General features: G+C 41.9%; 1 protein-coding gene across 6 annotated transcripts in view; it reads left to right on the top strand.

Moving 5' to 3' along the window:
* TPK1 (thiamin pyrophosphokinase 1) overlaps positions 1-22,307 on the top strand; it is a 207,881-nt gene that overhangs the window by 158,164 nt on the left and 27,410 nt on the right. For all 6 annotated transcript variants that reach the window (XR_009558356.1, XM_035101357.2, XM_060280546.1 and 3 more), the window contains one exon: positions 2,676-2,787. Coding sequence is in view for 5 of the 6 variants with exons in the window: in XM_035101357.2 (XP_034957248.2) it covers positions 2,676-2,787 (112 nt within the window). In the remaining variant the exon portion in view is untranslated. The remainder of the gene's footprint in view (positions 1-2,675; positions 2,788-22,307) is intronic.

A 22,307-nucleotide genomic window follows, 5' to 3' on the forward strand; every position in this document is an offset into this window, starting at 1 on the left:
CTTTGGTGAGAGATATGCATCTTGGTATGGATGGGGTCAGATAAATTCATCTCCTTTGCAGTTAATAGCTACGCAATCCTATGCATGCTTACAGTATGTAAAAGTAAACTCCAGTTAGCTCAGTGATGCTTAACTATAAGAACACATGTAAGCGTGCATAGGATTGCAGCTATATCCCCATATACTTTGCCTTACTGCAGGTGGCAAAATTGTTCTAGGAAGGTAATTGTTCTAGGAAGGTAAGATTCACAGGACAAGCATGTGGCAACATCAAGACCTTTGGCTTCAGTGCACCTAATGTGCCTGAGGCCCTGCCATTCCCAGTGTAAGCAGGACAACAATGGGCATAAAACAGGAGTGAGGGCTTCGTAAATGGGCGGAAGGTGAACTGGGTGCTTAGCAGCTGGAGGAGGAAGATGCAGGAGGTTAACATGGGGGTAGATTGTGTGCAGGGGGGTTGCACAGAAGAAGAGGCACATGGATATGGGAAGGAGGCATGGACCTGGGTGTGCAGGTGAAATTACCGGTAGTGCAAAGCAAGGCTTCAGAATAGAAAAGAGGCAAATTGAGAAATGGGATTGGGAAGGTGAAAAGTGAGCTTAGTAGTTGAATGGGGTGGGGAATTGAAGCTCTAAGGGGTGGCAATAGCTGTGGGGTGGCAAGCAAATTGAGCAGTGGTGCAGCCCTTAAAAGATACAGTATAAGGTTATAATTTCAGCTTACATTGCATCATTGTTCACAATAATTTCTGCTTCAGAGGTACCTCCGGTTTCCCGTGAACTCACAAGCTTACAAACTCTAAGCAAAAACTAACAGAAATAACAAACTCTCGTCAGCTTTCCACTCCATTACAACTCATTATCACCCCAAAGGGATTGTCCTAAAATGCACAGTAAAAACTAGTAATTTTCCTATATTTTAAGTCATACAAGGGATTTCTATTGCAGCCATAAATTAAGATATATTTTTAAAAGGCATAGACAGTATTTTCTCAAACCCTGGAGAATTTTAAAATGCTGTTTATATGACCTCATTTGACATCCATTGTACTGATCCTTCCGGGCTGAGTTTATAAATATTTGTAAACCTAAGATTTTGTGGAACCTATAAGTAAGAAAACATAAGAAATGGCCTCCTGGATCAGATCGGGGCTTCCTTGAGTCCAGCCAGGTTCTTCTGGAAAGCTCACAAGCAGAGCTGTACCCAAGTCTGCCCACTGTTTTCATGGAAAAACCACTGGGTTTTTTCCTACCTCTTTCACAAGTAGGGTGAAAATCTCAATGGTTTTTTCCCCAGTAGTCTTGTGGGTCCTTTTTCTTACTGCCTTGCCCCACATTGTGGCACAGGGTTCTTCACACACGGTCTTCTTCTTTTTTTGCACACTTCCTAGGATGCCCATGTGACCATGCAACATTGCAGTCTAGGTAGTGTTGCAACGAAGAAAGCCTGTGTGTATAAAGAGCCCCATACCACTGTACATTTATGCGGGGCATTTTAAGCATGTTGCGGTGAGAAGCAGACTCATCAGTCATTTTTCAACAGTGCATATGTGCACCCTAACGCAAAATTCCTTCAAATTTCTCCTCCCCAGCCTCTACTCTCTCAGATTGCTAAGAATAAAGGGAGTGAAAGGTTCAACACAGCACTAGCATGAAGACAAGAGCCCTCCCCATTGTCTCACCCCCCCTGCCCTGGGCATGGAAATTCATAGCTATTCTACCACTTAATCTAGTGATTCCAATTAGCTATGGTGGCTATTAGCAGGGGTTTTTTTTGTCTTTCAAATTTCAGCACATCCTGTACAAGGCCAAAATTTGGTGTGTGTCCCCCTCCCAGCCTCTTGCCTTCCATTCTGCTCAGTTCAGCGCCCTGTGCAGCAAAGCCAGTCATGTTGCCCTAAGTCTGCTTCTGCCGCTTCCAACACCGTTGACCACATTATCCTTCTGGAGAGTTGGAAACACGATGCTTCTGTGTTTCAACACTGACCTCCAGGGCCATTTTCAGAAAGTAGTGGGGGTAAGCACTGTTTATTGCCATAGGAATTGTCCTGTGGCATCTCTCAGGGCTCCGTCTTGTCCTCATGCTGTTTAGCACCTATCTGAAACCACGGGGAGTTGTCATCCCTGATGAACTGCTACCAAGAGGACCCCCCCCCCGCCACGCTTTACTCTGGCCTTTAACAGTTAAAAGTATTTTTGTGGGACCTACCTCTTCTGTTTTGTTTAATCGGTAATGTGCTGCATTTGTTAGGAACTGGTTTCCTTGCTTTTGTAATTGTATGCACTGTTTGACTTGTATGCTGATATCGTTGTTGCTGCCCCTGGAAACTTACAGTGAAAGGTGAATAAGAAATCAAATAAATAAATCTGGTGGCAGCCATGTCTCCAGACCCCATTAAGAGTTTAGATGGAATCAACTGAACATGTCATGTTCTATTGGGAGGAACCCAGGCATCACTTTGACCCTAATCATCTCTTGGTTGAGTTTAAGAGGGATTTCTACCAAACGAATTTGCATGGATTTGCAGTGTTAGGCACATGGTGTTCCACATCACAATTTAACGACAGTGATGTGCCTCAATCTGTAGCTTCTTTTGTGCTTAAAAGTGTGTTGTTTACATAATCATATGCTTCCTGATCAGTGGACACTAAACCCAAGTTCTTTCTGTGTTACAGGGAAAACACAAACTACGTGTAAACACAGGACTAGAAGGCAACTGGTGCGGCCTCATTCCCATTGGGAACTCTTGCGACTGTGTCACAACAACAGGCCTGAAGTGGAATCTCAGTAAGGAAGGCATTTTGCTACCAGACATATTTTTTTCATCCTTTTAGGACAGTTTCCCAGATTCTCCGGGGAGGGGGGAGGGGTGTTCTGTGTCGGAAGAGAATATGTGGCAATGATTTACTTCTAGTTTATTATGTAGGTGCCGAAACCACCCTATCAGCCCATCATTGCATTGCGAGGAAATTGCATTTAGCCTGAAAACAAAAGGCCAATTAATAGTAACTGAAATAGTACCATTCTTCTTCCTGCAGGCAAATCTAATATTACCAGTGAAGTACTAAGTGTAATTCGGCATATCTCAAATGTTTTCCAACCTCCGTGAAGCACAGCATTTCTGCCATGGAGAAGCCTTCTTGGGTTTCCAATCACATAGAGCAGGCCTACAACATACAGCTGTGTGCCCATTACTGCTAAATTTGAGGCTGCTGGGGGTTGGCCAGGAAGTTTACTGAGTATTGGGGGGGGGTCTTATAAGACCTTTGCATGCTTGCTATTTGTAGGTTGAGGATAGGAAGAAAGTTCATGTTTGATGGCATTTCCAGTCATGTGGGGGGGGGGAGGCAGAATAAGGTTCACGGTATATAAACTTGCATCATCACAGAGAGAAATGTGTTTGCCTCCTGAGAATTCTATTTTTTCAGTAAAAGGTTTGTTGAGGTCTTGATATGGTACCCTCTCCAATGCATTACTCTTCAAGGAGAGCAGGTTTCTAAGGCCTAAATCTCATACTTTACAAGCCATAAAATTGACAGGTAAATAATAGAACAATAGAGATTATTAAAAGCCCCCCCCCCCTTTGCCTTGAACTGCTTGTTTTATGTCATTTGTTTCTCAATTCTGGGGAAAAAAGTATATGGCTGGAGGTCCTTTTATCATAGATAGTTCATTGAAAATAAGAAAGGCAAAATAGGAAAAATAAGATGCTATTTCCTCTCTCATTTCTTATTTGCCCCCCCCCAAAAAAGCTGCAGGGAATAAATTTGTGGTTTTCTGCTCCTTATCTGCTCCCCTATATTGCAGATAGCTATCCCAAACAGGCAGTAGATTTCAGTATATTATTTTCAAAAAGATGGGTGAAGGAGGAGGAGGGGGCAAGTTCTACACATTTAAACCAGTCATGCATGTGAACTGCAACACTGATTCAGATCTGTAATATGCTCCTTTTGAATGGGGGGGGGGGTTGTTGTGTGCGGGTTAGCCAGGTGTTGATGGCGACACACATGCAATGTATAGCATTGTTTCTACACATCCTGGAATGAAAGGACTAGGCAATAAATGTGTGGAACTATGAGTCACAAGCTTATTGATTTACATGGATGATCTGTAGCATTTTATTTAGTTGAAAGACAGCCGCTCTAGACTTGGTGCAAGTGTCCTTGTTACCAAAATACTAGGAACCACCCTTCCTCCCAGTCACTTGGGATGGGAAACACTTGTCTGGCTGTAAACACTGGGTCAGTGCTATACCAGGCCCTCTTCTTCATTTCCAACATACCTGAGAGATTTGTATAACCCACCCATTTTGGAGTCAGTGAAACTGCCAAGGAGGCATCTCACTCTCAAGTTCCCTCTGGCAAGTTTTTTTATGGGTAATCCAGTGCTCGCCAGTCCAATGCTCAGGGTGCTTAACATTTGTTCACTGCTTCTCTCCACCCTTCAAGACCACACTGAACCTGGTTCTTGTGACCTGTTGATGTGGGGGAAAGAATTTTCCCAAATGAAATCCGTCCTTTGCATAATGGGCATGTGCTGAGTCTGATTTCGAAGTAATCATTCCAAGTAACATGCTGCAAAACCCCTTTTCTAAACAACATCCATCTGGTCAGTTCACTGTTTAAATCTTTTTGTCCAGGATACTGTTGGTGGTGCTAAGTAGCAGCTGATGTTTGATGTCATCTATTTTTCCTCTTACTTTCAATATCTGAATGTTGCATACTAGAACTGCAAATGTCATACAGTGCTGTGGTTTTAGTAGAGATAGATAATATAGTTTGTGTATAAAGTTCGTATATAGAGAGATCTCATTTGAGAGCTTGCAGAATAGTAATACAGCAAATACATTTTACAAATGACCCTTTAGAAAGCAACGGAATACCAAATAGAAATAAAGAAAATACAAGTTGATGAGAATATTAATCAAAAATGAAATCTATGCACTCTCCCTCCAGCAATAATAGGAAATGAAACTGGGTGTCTTGATTACATGTCCAACTCTATGGAAATCAATGAATGTTAGTTCAGGCTAGACTTCTCTGTCTCTTTTTTTTTTAAAAAAAAAGGTGTAATGTGTGTGTGTGTCTACAGTGGGCTTCCCAAGCTCAACTTTGCAGGCAGAATCTCTGAGTGCAAAGACACTCTATAGAAGAGAGAACTTCCTAAAACATGTTTTGTTTTTGTGACACACTTGTTTTTCTCTTTCTTGGCAAGTATATTTGGTGAGCTCTTTATGTTCTTGAAAACTTGTTTCCTGGAAGATGATATAAAGTGATCTTTCCAACACAGAGGGTTGCCATATTTCAAAATGTGGACACCAAAGCTTTTGGGGTGGGAGTTTTGGGGTTTGATTGTTTGTTTGTTTGTTTGTTTTGGCAAAATATCCAAAAATCAACATTTCCAATATGGGCTGCCATACACACAGGTTTTTGCCGCTTTTTGAAAATTCTACCCGGACACCATTTTTGATGGGCGAATCCTGGCTATGTCCAGAACAATCCAGACATCTGACAGCCCTACAACACAGAAAACAAACATTGCACACTGAGAAGAGGCATTGTATAGATGATATTTTATCATTCAAATAAGAGCTTGAATTTCAATCAAGAGCTCAGTGTGAAATGTTTGGGCCTCAGTTACATAATATGCAGATATACTCCAACATATTTCACATTTTCAAGAGACAGAAAGTTTCCTGGTAGACACAAGTCCCCATTTACTTTTTGATCTTGACATACTTCTGGTTTCAGCACTGTCCTCCAGGTTTCTAAAAAAATTAAGTTTCTATGTGAATGACAATTGCAAAGTATCTCTAGGGCACATTTGGAAGGGCATGAACATCATAGTGAAATGCGCTGTGAAGTCTGCCATTTCACATTTTAAACTGGTGAGGTTCATTTTGAATTGTTACATATTACAACGTATGTTAGGCAATCGTGTTTTTGAACATGTCCTTTAAACTGAATAATAAACACTCAGGTGTGTCTAAGACCTTGACTGAGTAAAAAGAAAATGTCAGGGTGTTGCATCCCTCCCCCCTCTCTGTTGCCTATATTGACCTACCCAAACCATTGCTAAAGAATGGATTTGAGTGGTAGCTCAATGGAGATCAGATCCATTATATGGTTAAACACTCTATTCCACATACTTATTTTTTAAAAGGAAATAGTTATGATCTGTTTACTATCATGCCCTGCTTTGTGCTCTGGTGAAGGACAGAAGATGATTTAGTGATGCGAAATAGCAATGGGAGAAGAGTTCAGATGGTAAACTTTGGTGTGTGAGGATGGAGACCAGTCGTCAGTGAAAAAGCACATTCTTTTCATCTAGAAGTCCTATCACCAACCTACTTGGAATAGTAAGCAGTAACCAACTTAAGTGAAATGTTCCCTTAGCAGCTACTTGATCCAACCTGTCCACCATCTGTATTTGATTTTGTTTCGTTTTCAGTTTATTAGTCAGAACGCTTTGTTTCAAATCCCTTATAGCAGCCATTTGCTGCTCTCTCAGCCGCAGTTGTTCTTTAAGTAAAAGACAGTCACACCTGATGCCACGGCCATGGTCTCTCTGGACCCTGGAACTCAGCAATAGAGCAGCTGCTTCATCTGCAAATATTTTGTTATGTGTCTTTTGGGGGACCAATCAGTTACTGCATGGTGAAGCCTATTTGAAATACACTTAAGCAGGGCAGATATTGCAGTCATGCCAAGGCTGGTCTTGTGCAGAGCAGTTGTAGCATTCAGAAAGCCAGACAAATGCAAAGTAGGCCTAAGCCTAGAATTCAAGGCATCAGATACAGGGTTGCCTAGAGGTCTCTCAGCTAGCAGTGGGACAGAACTTACAGGTGAAACTCGGGAAATTAGAATATCGTCAAAAAGTGCATTTATTTCAGTAATGCAACTTATTATTATTTTTTCTTTTAATTTTTACAAATGCTTTCTTTTGGAAATTCCACAGTAATAAAACAAATAGTTACAATAATACAAAAATAAACATCGCTATTACATTTCATTGATTACAATCCATTTATAATTGACCCGCCTAACGACAAATAATTACAATTACAACAAATAAAGGCTTGGCATATCTTGCTTTGCATGTCATGCATCTATCTCATATATTGGTTAATAATAATAATAATAATTTATTATTTATACCCCGCCCATCTGGCCGGGTTCCCCCAGCCACTCTGGGCGGCTTCCAACAAAACAGAAATTCTAAAACACAGAAATCCATCAAACATTAAAATACAGAGATCCATCAAACATTAAAAGCTTCCCTAAACAGGGCTGCCTTGAGATGCCTTCTAAAGGTCTGGTAGTTGTTGTTCTCTTTGACCTCTAGTGGGAGGGCATTCCACAGGGTGGGAGCCACTACCGAAAAGGCCCTCTGCCTGGTTCCCTGTAACCTTTCACCTTTTAAGTTGTGTTACTGAAATAAATGCACTTTTCGACGATCTTCTAATTTTCCGAGTTTCACCTTCAGCAGGACTGTTGCTTCATGTGCCTTTGCAACATGCTCTAAGACAGACTGTGGTACTGTATTAAGGATAATACCTTGTGCCGTGTCGCGTCCTGTGGGATACCTGGGACACCACCCTTTTTGGCCCTTAGGCATTGTCATAGGAGTTTCCACTGAGTAGATTAGGGTGAAATGGAGAATACTCTGAAGCATGCTGATGACTGGAAGAAGAAACAGAAACCAAGGAGATTGCAGAAAGGATGGAAGTAAAAAGAAACCATGCAGAGAAGCTTATGGAGGAGAGAGCAGCCATTATCTTCGATAGTCACACAGCAGGCTTACTTACACCTGCCTCCCAGGACCATCTGAGTCAGAGCAGGTCTGAGAGACTCTGGGTGCCATTGTTTGTTTGTTTCTTTTGTTTTGTTTATAAGTGTGTAAGCAGCCTTGTACCCAGCGTTGCTTGGGCTTTCCAAGAAACCAGAAAAGCAGTGCAGTTTTGAAAGGTTCAGTCCCCTATCTTGATTCAAATTGGCATCCAATTGTATCCAAAGACAGACAAACCTTGCTCCTTGATCTCAGGAACAGTTATGCAAAATTTGGTTAAAATAAGTGCAGTTTTCAAAAGTTCAGTTCACCATCTTGATTCCAAATGGCATGCAATTGTATCCAAACTTGCTTCTTGATCTCAGGAGCCATCAGTCAAATTTTGGTTATGATCTCTTAAGAGGTGTCGAGATGCAAAGCAAGCATGCAGACAAGCAACTTTCCAAAATATAGAGTAGATTTTTTATTTATAAACCACCAACTCATAAGAAAAACATGATGTTTTTCCAAGATGGCTGCACACACAGTTCCAGCGGCTCAGTGCTTTTCCTTTCATTCAATTTCATTGTACTATGTACAATGACAATAAAGTATCTATTCTACTCTATTCTATTCTATTCTATTCTATTCTATGTTGGTACAATAAAATCATTAAAATCTATTTTAAAAAATGAAATCATAAAATATAGAGTAAATGGCCAACACTGAATCAAATGAATTCTCTAGAAATGCTTGGCCAAACAATGGGGACTTTCTAAACAAAATGTTACACCCACAAAGTGTTGGACTCCATCCTCACTTGATGTCTTGCTTAGAAACCTAATGTGAGTGGTATACTGACCTAGGTTGTTCCTCTTGCTTCTGTTTAGCGTTTGTCGCCCGAGCCAGTTGGGAGACTGCCCCAGGGCAAGGACAAAGCCAGTGCACACATAGAATCATAGAATCGTAGAGTTGGAAGAGACCACAAGGGCCATCCAGTCCAACCCCCTGCCAAGCAGGAAACACCATCAAAGCATTCCTGACATATGCCTGTCAAGCCTCTGCTTAAAGACCTCCAAAGAAGGAGACTCCACCACACTCCTTGGTAGCAAATTCCACTGCCGAACAGCTCTTACTGTCAGGAAGTTCTTCCTAATGTTTAGGTGGAATCTTCTTTCTTGTAGTTTGAATCCATTGCTCCATGTCCGCTTCTCTGGAGCAGCAGAAAACAACCTTTCTCCCTCCTCTATATGACATCCTTTTATATATTTGAACATGGCTATCATATCACCCCTTAAGCTTCTCTTCTCCAGGCTAAACATACCCAGCTCCCTAAGCCGTTCCTCATAAGGCATTGTTTCCAGGCCTTTGACCATTTTGGTTGCCCTCCTCTGGACACGTTCCAGCTTGTCAGTATCCTTCTTGAACTGTGGTGCCCAGAACTGGACACAGTAGTCCAGGTGAGGTCTGACCAGAGCAGAATACAGTGGTACTATTAATTCCCTTGATCTAGATGCTATACTCCTATTGATGCAGCCCAGAATTGCATTGGCTTTTTTAGCTGCTGCATCACACTGTTGACTCATGTCAAGGCTACATGCCCGGCTACTATTGAGTCCGGTGGTGCAATCAAATATGTGATTGTTCCCAGCATGAAGAACAACACACACAAGCCATTAAATAAGGCTAAACTGCTTTATTGTGGCAAAATGCAGAGTCTGTCTCTGTTTGCCCAGCTCAGATATTCAGAGCTGTTCAGCATGGCTGCCGCTCTCTAGCATAGCAGGCAGTGAAGAGAGAACAAAGGAACAACAGTTCCACTTCAGGAACAAAACAGTAAGACAAACATCCTGTCTACGTCACATCCACTCTGTGGGAATGAAAACGCATACAGTCATATGATAAACAATAATCCGATGACTGCAGGACAGGGAATGAATCTCAACATCCTCCCCCGATTTATGAAATGTGCTGCAGTCCACCTTCGGAACTACCTGCAACTGGATTTGGCATTGGCCTTACCATCTTGCACTTCTGATAAGTCATGGCGTCATAGCACTTTGACTACCAGGAAATTGCACAGTTGGCTTTGTGGGACTTGAACCCCAGCCATTGTTCCTGTTTGTGGAAACAGTGTTGGTACACACATTCCTACTAAGGAAATAGCCTCATTTGCCTTCAGTAGCAGTAAAGCAGTAAAGTTCTGCTGGATGAAATATAATTGCCTCTGGTCTATTTTTTGAGGATCCTGCAACGTGTTAAGTTTTTACTCTGCTAACAAACTTTGGGGTTCTGCTTTGGATCAATATTGAGTAGAATTTCCATGACATAAACACCCCGACATGCAAGAAAAGGCCATTTCTAGAGCCACAGCATCGTGAGCAGACATGTAAACATCCTTACCACACTGTGACATTATTAAATATAATGTTTTATTGAGTGTGTAGCCCTCTTTGGATCCATGACAAGAAATGAGATAGGTCAAATATTAAATACGGAAATAAATTGCCGTTTAAAGGTAAAATATTTATTCGGCACTCATATGCAAATTGCTGATATGGTTGTTGTTGTTATATTTATACGTAGAAAGAATCTTTGAGAGGCTAATACACTATTACATTTAAACATTTAATACCAAAAATGATAATAAAGCAGAAAATAATAGCCTTTCCTCCCTGTGAATTAAGCAACAACAATACACATTATTCAGTTCTGTGATAGCAATCAAAAACCTTGGTTTCTCAGGCTCAGCCTAGGAATGAAGGAATCATTGGGGGGAAACCAGGTGCCAGATTCCCTCTAGGAAGTGGTTGATTCCAAACTGACATGATATGAAAAATAGCAGTATTTCACACTGAAATTCTGCTTCCATATTTTTTCCTTGAGTTTCAAAATCATTAGGAATGGTGAAGCTGTAGCATTTATGATCCAATACCATGCAAGATTTCATGTAGTTAAATGACATTATTTGCCGTTTATGAAAAATATATCTTATTATAACTGTAAATTTGATTTCTTACCTTTCCTTCACCAGAAGACCCTAAGTCAGGTTGCAGTAATTTAAAATTCAATATTAGAAACAGTTCAAAACAAACATACATATATATTTCCTGGCATTTTACAACAACCCTACTTTTCCTCATTCTGGAGAGCCAGTTTGCTGTAGCAGATTACATATCTGACTTGGATTGGGACAGCTGTGTTCAAATCCCCATGAAACACGCTGCAGGAAAAAGCTGGAAGGAAGGGACAAGGAGGCGTGCTTTGAGGAGTGCATCTCTCCAGGTACTCTGGCCTGCAGCACCTTCAATATCGAAAGACAATCCTTACTTTATAGATGTAGGATTCCATATTCAGATATTGATTTATTCCATGCAACGTGGCTAAACTAAAGTTAAAAAAAATAAAATGCAGTGCCTACAGTTTACATCTTTATCAGTTTACAAGGGATACACCGCAACAGCATTTAGTCATAACATGCTTTCCTTGTAAACCAGAAGTGTAAAAATCTGGCTGTGGGGGGGAAACAAGGCTATTCTATCTAAATATGGAAATGCAGGTACATGACAGCTCCTAAATATTACTTTTCAATATTGAATTTTCTTTTGGCTAGAACAGAGCAAATGACACTATAAATCTTAAGTGAAAGCCATTAATCTTCAGGGTTTTTTCTACTCGTTTACACTAAGTCTGAGCTGAATATTCCCGTTTAAGAGACCATTCATTCATTAAAAATATTTCTTTAAACAAGTATTCATCCCCTGCGAAATGGAGCGGGGGGGTATTCTTTGTGGGGGAACTTGGCTGCTCGCCGCAGAGAACACCCTGCTGCTTTGGGAACAAGGAAATTGAGAGCCCTCACCTTCTTTCCCAAGATCACCCCTGAGAGGGATGCTCTTAATGATGTAGCATTGAAGGGTTCACTGAGAGTGCCGGCAAGCAAATAGACAGAGGGGACCCAATAGAACCATTTTTGGCCCAGTGGACAAAATCTTTTCCCTCCTACCCCCGGGAGCCAACCTTGAAAGTAGGCAGGACCACCTAGGTGCCAATCATCTGACACATCGAAGTTGGGTGAGGGAAGACAGTTTGAAGAGCTTACTCAGCTCTTTGTGCAGCTTTGCAAACCCCTGACAACCAGCTGCATTTGAAAAGCGCTAGGCATGGGATTTGCAAAGCACTCTGTGTGCTGCTTGCCTAACACCTATCAATCACTCTTTGGGAATCTGTGCACAAAGTGCTTTGCAAAGTGACTTTTCTTTGTTGTGCTGTCACTTTGCTAGTTTTTAATGGTGAGAACAAGCAATCCACTATTTCAGGGTGGGTTCCTGTAAAAATACAATTAAAAATCATACAGCATCTAGCACAGCACATTACATCACATTACAACAGGGATAAAAACCATCAAGTGGGCCGCCAAAACTTTCAGCAATTTTCAAGTGGTCCCTTGCGGTGGGAGTTTGGGAACCACTGTACTATTCTAATTTAGATCAGAAGTCACCAATTAAGCCTGCCAAACAAGTCTGGCAAACTTGCTTCACCTTTGGCAGGGGGCTGGTGAAGCGATTCCCATTTGTCCTGCATTTCCTGACATTTGTCGATAGAACTAGATCAGGGGGCCCAATCTTTTTTCAAAGAGGGCCAGATTTGATGAAGTGAACATGCGTGAGGGCCGACCAAAGTTGTTGACCTTTTTTAGGATTGAAGTTGTTGAGCTTTTTTACCCCAAGAGATAAACTGCCACAGGGGCCAGATTAAACCGACAGGTGAGCCAGATTTGGCCCCCCGAAACAGACTTTGGTCATGCCTGAACTAGATAGTCTAGTCACAGCCTGACAATGAGAGTTTCGTACAGAGGGGGAGGATTTGCTTTTCTCTTGGTTTGGAAAGGCTTTCTTGCTGCGGAGCATGTCCCTTTGGGAGGGGTGGAGAAGTGCATTAGAGGGTAAAAGCAGCTTAAGAAGTGGACAAAGGCATATGCATGCACACATGCTCTATGTGAGCAGCATGCACAGTGCTTTGATCCCCTTCCCTTAAAGAAGAAGAAAATGAGGGGGAGGATGGAAAGGTCATCTGAACTCTGGAGGAAGATTTGGGAAGGCATCCAGGCAGATGCTTTCCTCTGTTGGAACTAGTGAAATGGTCTGATCCAGAAGGTCCCCTCTTACATTATGTGGTATCTCTCCTGATTGGCTTTCTGCTCAAGGGCTCTGTTTGTAAGGCAATTTTCTAATCAGCTGCATGAACATTCATCAAAGGGAAGGCTTCTAATTTTGAAGCAGAACAGCTGGAAATCAGGCACATAAGGAATGTTGATAAAGCTGATATTTGAAAAGAAGCAGAAGTTTGACAGACGGGGGGAAATCAGATATTTGTTGTACAAAGCAAAGGTACGTTGTCAAAAAATGCCATTCACACATTATTTATCAAAAGGTTTTTCCACATCTTGATTATGCCCTTATTATCACATTGTAGTCCCTAATCAAATGCTGATTTCTGAATGAGAGTCAGTTGTCCTTTTATTCCGTAGTTAACAGCTCTGAAATTTGCTAGCAATTACCTTCAAATTAAAACTCCTCTTTGCAAAGTATCGCTCTATTTGTAATCATCATTCTATTTCACAGCAATCATAAATTGAATTATCTGATATTCCATAAAACAAGATAGACACCTCAAATCCTTACCATTCCCCCTACATTTTCAGATATGGTTCCTTCCACCACCACTCACAAATTTAAACCTTAGGAGTGGAGTTATGCATGTTTTTGGTATAGTTTCATTGTAATGTAGGGTGGATCTACACATGGGGGGAACTATAAATAAGTCAGAAATGAAATCAATATAACAAAAGAAAAATGCTTTGGAAAAATGCAAAGATTTTTTTTTCACCAGTGCCATCTGGTGTTACATGGTAATAACACAATCAAAATGTTGTTTATTTTACTAATGTAGTTCCTTCCTCTAAAAATTTATATGGAGGTAATAGATTCAGGACAGACAAAAGGATGTCATTCATTCCTTGCCCAAGAAATGTGCTGTCGAGTAGCTTATGTGGCTTTTTAAAAAATTAGACAAATTTGTAGAAGATAAGTCTTTCAACAGCAATTAGCCATAATGTTTAAAGTGGTGCCCTTGGCATATATACCTCTCAGCACCACATGCTGGACAAGAGAGGAAGGTTTTCACCTTCTCGTAAGCAGTTCCGAGAGGGAGTAGCCATGCAGTAATTGCTGCTCCCCAGCCAACAGAAAGGGCCTGACTATCTCTTGTCTCCCTCTGGTGCAGAGGAGGAAGATCTGCTGCTTTTCCCTTTGAGTAAATTGCTGTTTTGTCTGCCTAGATCCATACAGATGCAGAAGTGGCCTTCCACATGTGATCCCCCCCCTGAATAAAGACACAACCAGGTTCTTAGGTTTCTTATCCAGAAGGAACCACCAATCCCTCTGCAAGCCCTCTTCCTTCTCTCCTTCCCTTTGGATTAAATGATCTGCACTGTAAGATTCGGTCTCTCTGTTACATTCGTAGAGACCTGATATCCCAATGCGGACACTGTGGTGTTCACCAAGTCCTTCTGCCCTTCCCCTTTTTTAATCTTTATTTTAAAATGAGTGGCTGTTGGGCTTGGTAGGGGGGTCTGCTTATTTTGTTCATGTTTCAGTTTGGGGTGCATGTAGGTGATTTGTTTGTTGAAGGAGCGGGGCTGAGCACCAGTTTTTCTTTGCCAGAGTTACTGTAAGTTTGAAACAGTACATTAAACAACATCATATGGTGCAAGGCGATACATGGATGGCAGTGGTACTTTAAATTCAATACTTAGCCCAATAGGTCCTGCCATAAAGTGTTGGAGGAGTTGTTGCAGCGTATGAGTTAGAAAGCCAAACCACTTCTCTCCAAAGTCGTTGGCCAAACCTTTTTCCTCTTGTCCCATAAGTTTTTCCTGGAATAGTCATTTGCGTGTCGAGGCCCCATGACCACCCCATTCCCTAAGGATTAAATAACTAGACATCACACTGCATACTGGTTTTATGGGATGACAACTTTAATGGTTACAGATGTGACACTTTTGCCAATGGCATAAGGATAAGTAGCTGCATATATACCACTCCACTCCAGCCCATCTGCTGGCAGTGACATGAAGGGTAAAGTCAACTAGAAGGGACACCTTATGACCCACATCAAATCTAGGTATCCCCTAAGTGGTTCCCCTTGGATGAGTATGGCTCTGGCCCCCGTTTGGGTATTGGACAGGAGACACTCCTCTTGGATCATTTTAACAGGATACCCTTACCCATGGAGGGGCAGGCGGAGGCTACAACCTCTCCTCCAATCCATATCTAAGTTTACCCAATGCCTATCTGCCTTTCAAAGTTGTGAGAATTGCTGTGAGGTAGGCAAAAGCCAGCTGGCTGGTGACAATTTGCCAGGTGTGAAAATTCCTGCCCACCCCCCAAAATATGGCAGCCAACAAACGTCCATTGCAAACCGTCCACGAAAGCCCTAAGCTAAGGTGGGAGGACCAGTGCGGTGAAAAGAGGCCAGGTGTCCAGGCAGGCCTGGAATTTATCCTGGCCCTGGGCACGGGGCCAAGTACTGCCATTGGACAGTAGATCCTGCACCCAGGAGAACTCCCTCAAAGTCCTGCCACCATTGGCCAATTTGGCAGCAGGCAGTCAATCTGTCCTGCCATATGCCGGTTCATAGGTGAGGCCCATGGCCCGCCTGCAGAGCCAGCCACCAAAGAAGGCAAACAGACTTGCCAAAGATTTCTCATACCTTCTGGTTAGGGAAAGGCTGCTCCTAGTTTTCTGCTGTTGACTCACTTACTGTCTTGCTGCAACTGTGCAGAAAATTAGCATGCCCATCACAAGATAAACTTGTCAATTGTTTGGTCTAGCCCAAGAAGGTAGTTCTTTTGTGTAGTGAATTCCAAGTTTGTGCCAAGCACGATAATCTATTCCTCAAAAGAGCGCTCTCTCTCTCTCTCTCTCTCTCTCTCTCTCTCTCTCTCTCTCTCTCTCTCTCGGATGCTGTCATGGATGCTTTAGCTGAGATTCCTGCATTGCAGGGGTTGGACTAGATGACCCTTGGGGTTCCTTCCAACTCTACTGTACTATGATTCTATTATTCTTTCTCTTTCATTTTATTTTAGAAAAATTCTGTGCAGTACCACTACCTGCCTGGTATTAACAGTAGGCAATTAGTGATGAAATCACCAGTTACTGGTAGCTTTCCAGTGTTGTTTTCAGAAGCTTAATATTGTGAAATGATCTGTGATTCTGAGTGAGCATTCTTTACATATTGTGTTGGATGCTCTGTTTGGATTAGTTTTCACTGCCTTCTGGGGGAAGAAAACCCCATAGTTTGACATACACTGCCATCTACAGAAAAAGTTGTGCAGGCCATATAGTATGTCTGCTACTTTTACTACACTACAAATGCCATCTGTGGTCACAGTGTGTGATGAACCTGCACAGTCAGAACATTTATCAGCTGCATCGTCATGGTCAATAAATGCTAAATTAGAATCTATAAAGTGTGTTTGTCAGTGTACCCATGCACAGTGTGGAGCTATTTCTATACTGTTGGGAACCAGAATGGAAATCATTAATTGTTTCAGTGCACCCCGGGGCCTGACCTTACAGCTGTAATGATGTGTTTAATTGTAGACGTGTCCCCTTTATGGAAGGAGGTCTGGCTATGCTGCCTGCCTCACTTAGGGCCTACATCATTTCTGAGCAGCTAGGAGCATGGCTTCATGGAGGGGCACTTTCCATCTCGAGCATGCTGGCAGGGAAGGGAACGGTCGAGGGCAAGTCCGGCAGGGAATCATAGAATCATAGAGTTGGAAGAGACCACAAGGGCCATCCAGTCCAACCCCCTGCCAAGAAGGAAACCCCATCAAAGCATTTTTGACATATGGCTGTCAAGCCTCTGCTTAAAGACCTCCAAAGAAGGAGACTCCACCACACTTCTTGGCAGCAAATTCCACTGTTGAACAGCTCTTACTGTCAGGAAGTTCTTCCTAATGTTTAGGTGGAATCTTCTTTCTTGTAGTTTGAATCCATTGCTCTGTGTCTGCTTCTCTGGAGCAGCAGAAAACAACCTTTCACCCTCCTCTATATGACATCCTTTTATATATTTGAACATGGCTATCATATCACCCCTTAACCTTCTCTTCTCCAGGCTAAACATACCCAGTTCCCTAAGCTTGCTTCAGTTTATAGAGAAGCTTATTTACTGCAGTGATAATCCCACCTTGCAGCATACATGGTTTCTTCCCCCATCCTCCTAATTTTCTTCTGGGTACAATCCTGTGAGGAAGTTATGCTGAGAAATAAATGACTGCTCCAAGGTCACTCAGTGAGCTTCACGGCTGAGTGAAGGTTTGGACCTGGGGGGGCCACAGTCTTGGCACATTACTCAAACCCAGGAGTTCCCCAAATGGACCACCAGCAGTCCCAAAGTGCCATTCGGTTGGTCCACAGTGTCGGGATTTCTGGTTGAAGACGGGAGGCAGCCATAGCTGCCAAGTTTTCCCTTTTCTCGCGAGGAAGCCTATTCAGCATAATGGAAAATCCCTATAAAAAGGGATAACTTGGCAGCTATGGAGGCAGCGCATCCATCACATTACATATTCATGTTGATGTTAATTGTATTTTATTGCTGGTTTTATTTTTACATTGTAATTGGGGTGGAATGCAATATATAAGAAATCAAAGAAGCAATAAAAATACAATTAAAATTTAAAAAAGCATCTAGCACAGCACATTACAATTGGTAAAACAGGCAGAAAAATAATTAAGTGGCCTGCTAAGACCCAACCATTTTCAAGTGGTCCATTGAGGGGGGGGGCAGGAGCTTGGGAGCCTCTGCTCTGACTGCTACATCACACTCTGTCTACCACCATAACCCCCTGTCACAAATCCATGCCTTGAAAGGTCTGCGTACTTCTTCAGTGACATTTATTTTTTGCAGCTCTACAATTTAAAACCCACATTTTCTTTGTTTGGGTAAATTGCATCTGAAGAGCTTCCAAGTCCCCCCTTTTCTTTGGTTTTTATTTCCTAATCAGAGGTGTTGAGCAGTTGGGATTAACAGTATATACTTTGCAGGAGCTCGTTTGCATATTGCCCAAATAGGCTGTGTACAGATTGAGCTGCTAGGTTATTATAGAGCTCTCTCACAGCTATTCTGAATAAACTGCGATAACTTTAAAACATCAGTTGTTGTTATGTATAGAAGTTCGGGTACTTTCTCTATTTTTAAAGCACCAGGATGCCCAAACATCTGGCCCTGGCTCCAAAGTTGGTGGGCAGCAGGGAGAACTGTAGGCAGTTTTCCAGAGACATTCATGCAGGAGCCCAAAATTCTCTTGCCCCAACAACTCAGTTGAAGCTCCTTTCCCCTCGCCAAGTTTATTCAGCGGCACTGGCTAATCCTGAATATAGTGCATTTTCCTTTGATATAGACAACTTGTTGGTGAATGAAGCCCATCGGCTTTCGTCTTTGCCAGCTGACTGCCAACATTTGGTCTCTCTGCCCACACTGAGCTGCTGAGAATCATAGAATCAGAGTTGGAAGAGACCACAAGGGCCATCCAGTCCAACCCCCTGCCAAGCAGGAAACACCATCAAAGCATTCTGCTTAAAGCCTCTGCTTAAAGCCCTCCAAAGAAGGAGACTCCACCACACTCCTTGGTAGCAAATTTCACTGCTGAACAGCTCTTACTGTCAGGAAGTTCTTCCTATTAGGTGGAAGATATTGGCAATATTGGTAGTTAAAATGGATTGATGATGATGAGTTGTCTTTTTTGTTGCTGAGTCTGTGTTTTTGTGATATTCTTAATCAAAATTAAACCTGAAAGGAGACACAATTAAGTTCGAAGTGCAGCAGCGTTTTAGGATAATTACGTTGTGGCAATCGCCAGCATTTTCATTTTTTAGTAAAGTACTTTGGAACTACTTAAGCATGGCAGTTCCTGTAGCCTGAGATTAGATAAATGGATGCAAATGGGAATTGTAACTGATGAGTGATTGATGATGGCTCTGTATGTTTGATACTGTACACCCTTGTAAATGATTCCTTCCCCTTTGGAGGACAGAAACTTGTAGGCAACAACTTCTTGTCGCTGTTTGGTGCGTTTCTCTCTTGTTGGCTTCTTGGGTGTGGGCATTCAAATACTCCACTTCCAGCCTGAAGTGTTACCATCCAGAGTTCTAGCAATTTAGGCTACTGCTTCACCCATATGGGTCACCTCTCATTAGCAGTATTTTTCCCATTTAGAGGAGGGAACCCTGTTACCAGGAATGTCCTTTAACTCTTGGTTCATTGTTGCATGTTTAACTACCCATTTAATGTTATCTGCTGTTTGCAAACCTCTGGGCTCACTGCTTTGGCAAATTCAGGTGCCATTAATCTCTCCTTAATTTAAAAAATAATAATGTTAAAGTTTTGTTCCAAACATAGTAGACAATGTAACATTTTAATGGAGAAAAACTATTTGTTAATGAAGTGTTCTCTGTAATTAAACATCACAACTTTGCTTTATTTGTACTTAATAGGTATAATAATGTTTGCCTGTTGCTTTTTGTGGGAGCATCAGGTGTTTAATTAGTCTATATAAACTGTGATAAGGTCCTAGGATATGACACAGCACCACAACTAGCAACAGTTCCTGTTAGCATTTTATTAATAAGTGCCTTACATTTGCATTGCTTCAGAATAGTCTTCGGTAGTTCTTTTAGAACACATTTTCCTCGCAAACTTTATTGGCTTTAATTTGTCTTCCTTGCTCTCTGAGTTTAGTTTTGCTTTTTCGCCATTAATATGATTTGCATTTTGGAAAGCTAAAAGCATTTGGCTTTTAGAATAATTTTAATGTGTGCTAAGTATCTTGCGTATTAAATGTCTCTTGGTTATGCAAGGTAAAGGGCCATTAGAACTCTCTATCCAATCCTGAACAGGAAGGAATAATTTCTTTCGCTTTCTTGACTTTCTTGAAGACAAGTGTGGGGCTTAAAATATAGCATGGAATTGTATTTCTGTTAACTTTTGTAAACTGTGTCAAGGGCTGTTTGGCTGAAAAGGTGGCCTAGAAATAATCTATAACATAGCATTTTACATTACAATATATTCAGCGTTTGCCAATTCCTCTGTTTATTCCTCCCTTTTGATAACAATTGCAGGAGTTGAGATGCAGTTCTTGAGATGCAGAACTGAACTTGATTTCATAATGATGAATCTTAACATTGAATGGGCTATCATATTACAAACAAACAGGATGCAAAATGGGGAAATTAAAGGGCTCATTTCTTCTGCAGAACCAATACCACAATGCCAAAATGCCACTTCTCTCTTCGGGATTTGCATCCATCTGAGTGCCTATTGATGAGCACAATCCACAGGAAGAACTGTGGCCTTTATGCCTTGCTTGCAGGGCTGTTCTTACACTCTCTTACAGCTTGCATATGAGGGCTTGTCCCTACAAATAAGGTTTCTTTGTAAACCTCATGAACTGAGCTGAAGAAGTTCAGTCCTCCTCTGGAGAATGGCCAACATGGAGGTTGGGTGCAACTTTAATATTGTTTGATATTACAGTGGTACCTCTACTTACGAATTTAATGCGTTCCGAATGCACATTCGTAAGTCGAAAAAAATTGTAAGTTGAATCCCATAGGAATGCATTGGGAGAAAAAATTCGTAAGTCAAAGCAACCCTATCTAAAAATTCATAAGTAGAAAAAATCCTATCTAAACTGCATCCAAGATGGCGGACGGAGCTCCATTCGTAAGTAGAAATATTCGTAAGTAGTTATTCGTAAGTAGAGTTATTCATAAGTAGAGGTACCACTGTATTTTAATATTATTGAGGGAAGCAATGGGTTTCCCTCCTACTCCTTCCAGTTAATTCTTATCCTGTTGCTTCCTTTATCCACTGTGCTGGAAAGCTCTGGTAGACCAGAGTTTGGTGATGCCATGCAACGGGATTCCACCAGAGTGCTTGGCTGTAGCCTCCTTCTGATTGGCTGCAGGTACAGCTAGTCAGAGGGGGTGAAGTCAGCACAGTTGAGGGTTGGGGTGCGTAAGATCCAGTCTGAGGAAGATGTCTCCATCCAGAGAAGGAAGTCTCTGGGCTTAGTTTGAAGCTCTTAAGTCTTCTTAGGATTATACAGACAAGAGAAAAGCTGGGAAGCAGATTTGAGGACAGGACTAGAGGTGTGAGGAACACTCTACACGAGTCTCCATTCAGTAAGTAGGGGAGGGATCTTCTGGAAAGAGACGAATCCCAGACCAGTTATGAGGGGTGTGGTGACCCTCTGGGTCTGCTATACTACTAGAGGAGCCTCAGGAGTGAGAGCTATAGAAGGTTGGGAAACTGATAGAAAGTACCACCTTGTTTAAGAATGCAAGTATTAACACCTAAGCTGTACCATCCCTCCAATTAGTTTAAGGAAATGAAGAGAATATAAACTGTATGTTTCCCATCTTGTTTAGAAGCCAATAACATCCATTGGGGTGGGGTGTGTGTGAGAGAGAGGGGGGGGTTACTGTATCTTGAAAATTATGTCTCCTGACACATCTTTTATTTCAACAATTTTGTTGTAAAATTAAAAACCTTTTTCCTGTTTAACTTCCCTAAGTCTCCAAGTGCCAGTTTTCTTTTAAAAAGTTAAAATAACCAGTAGTAAGAGGGGTCATGCCTCATCCACCAACATTAGAGAGTTCATCATTCAACATTAAATGAGTCAAAATTTCTCATTGGACTTGTCCTACAATAAAGGAATTTTAGAAATGAATCATATAGAAGACAAGACAGATTACATATAAACTCCTTTTTGACCCACTGGTGATTCTTTTTTGGTATTTTAAAACAAGAATCTTCAAGGAACACCAGAAAATGATAATTTATCTTCTGATGGCTGCCATAATGAGTCAACTAGAAAAAAGGAGCTAACAAGCTTTCAATGCCTATTAAAGCTGTGAATGAAAAGGAACAGCAACCATATTCATTGTTCCCACTGATTTCTTTCTTTTCAGCTCTTCTTCGTTCAGCAGTTCCTACTCACAACAAAACCTGCTAGGTGAGAGCTGCTAATATGTGAGGGCAAAGACCATTTTTAAGAACAAGATGGCTTTGTATTGTGAGGTACCAATGGATATGGACAGAACCAGCCCACCCGTGATGCCAGGGGAAGCAGCCACCTCAGGTAGTCACAGTGCAAGAGGCAGTGCTCTGCCCCCCCCACTGCCCCCGCCAAAAGGGGGGAGTTCTGGCACACAGTCCCCAGCCAGAGAACCTAAGTGGGCAGCAACACTTAGAGGAGTTCCTTGGCTCCCACCGAGTTTGGCAGGAGCCAGGGCATTGCTGCGCACTGATTGCTGCTCGGCTCCCACCCACCCCACCCCCATGCCCTGGTAATCGCTGAACTCAGTGGGTGCCAGGGCACTCTTCCAAGTGTTGACATGTTTTCATACAAGGCAATATAAACAGTTACTACTTGATCAGTTAAGCCAGCTGTAAAAAGGCCTGCATGTGTAGAG

Source organism: Zootoca vivipara, chromosome 12 (assembly GCF_963506605.1).
Source record: "Zootoca vivipara chromosome 12, rZooViv1.1, whole genome shotgun sequence".
In the NCBI taxonomy this organism is placed as follows: domain Eukaryota; kingdom Metazoa; phylum Chordata; class Lepidosauria; order Squamata; family Lacertidae; genus Zootoca; species Zootoca vivipara.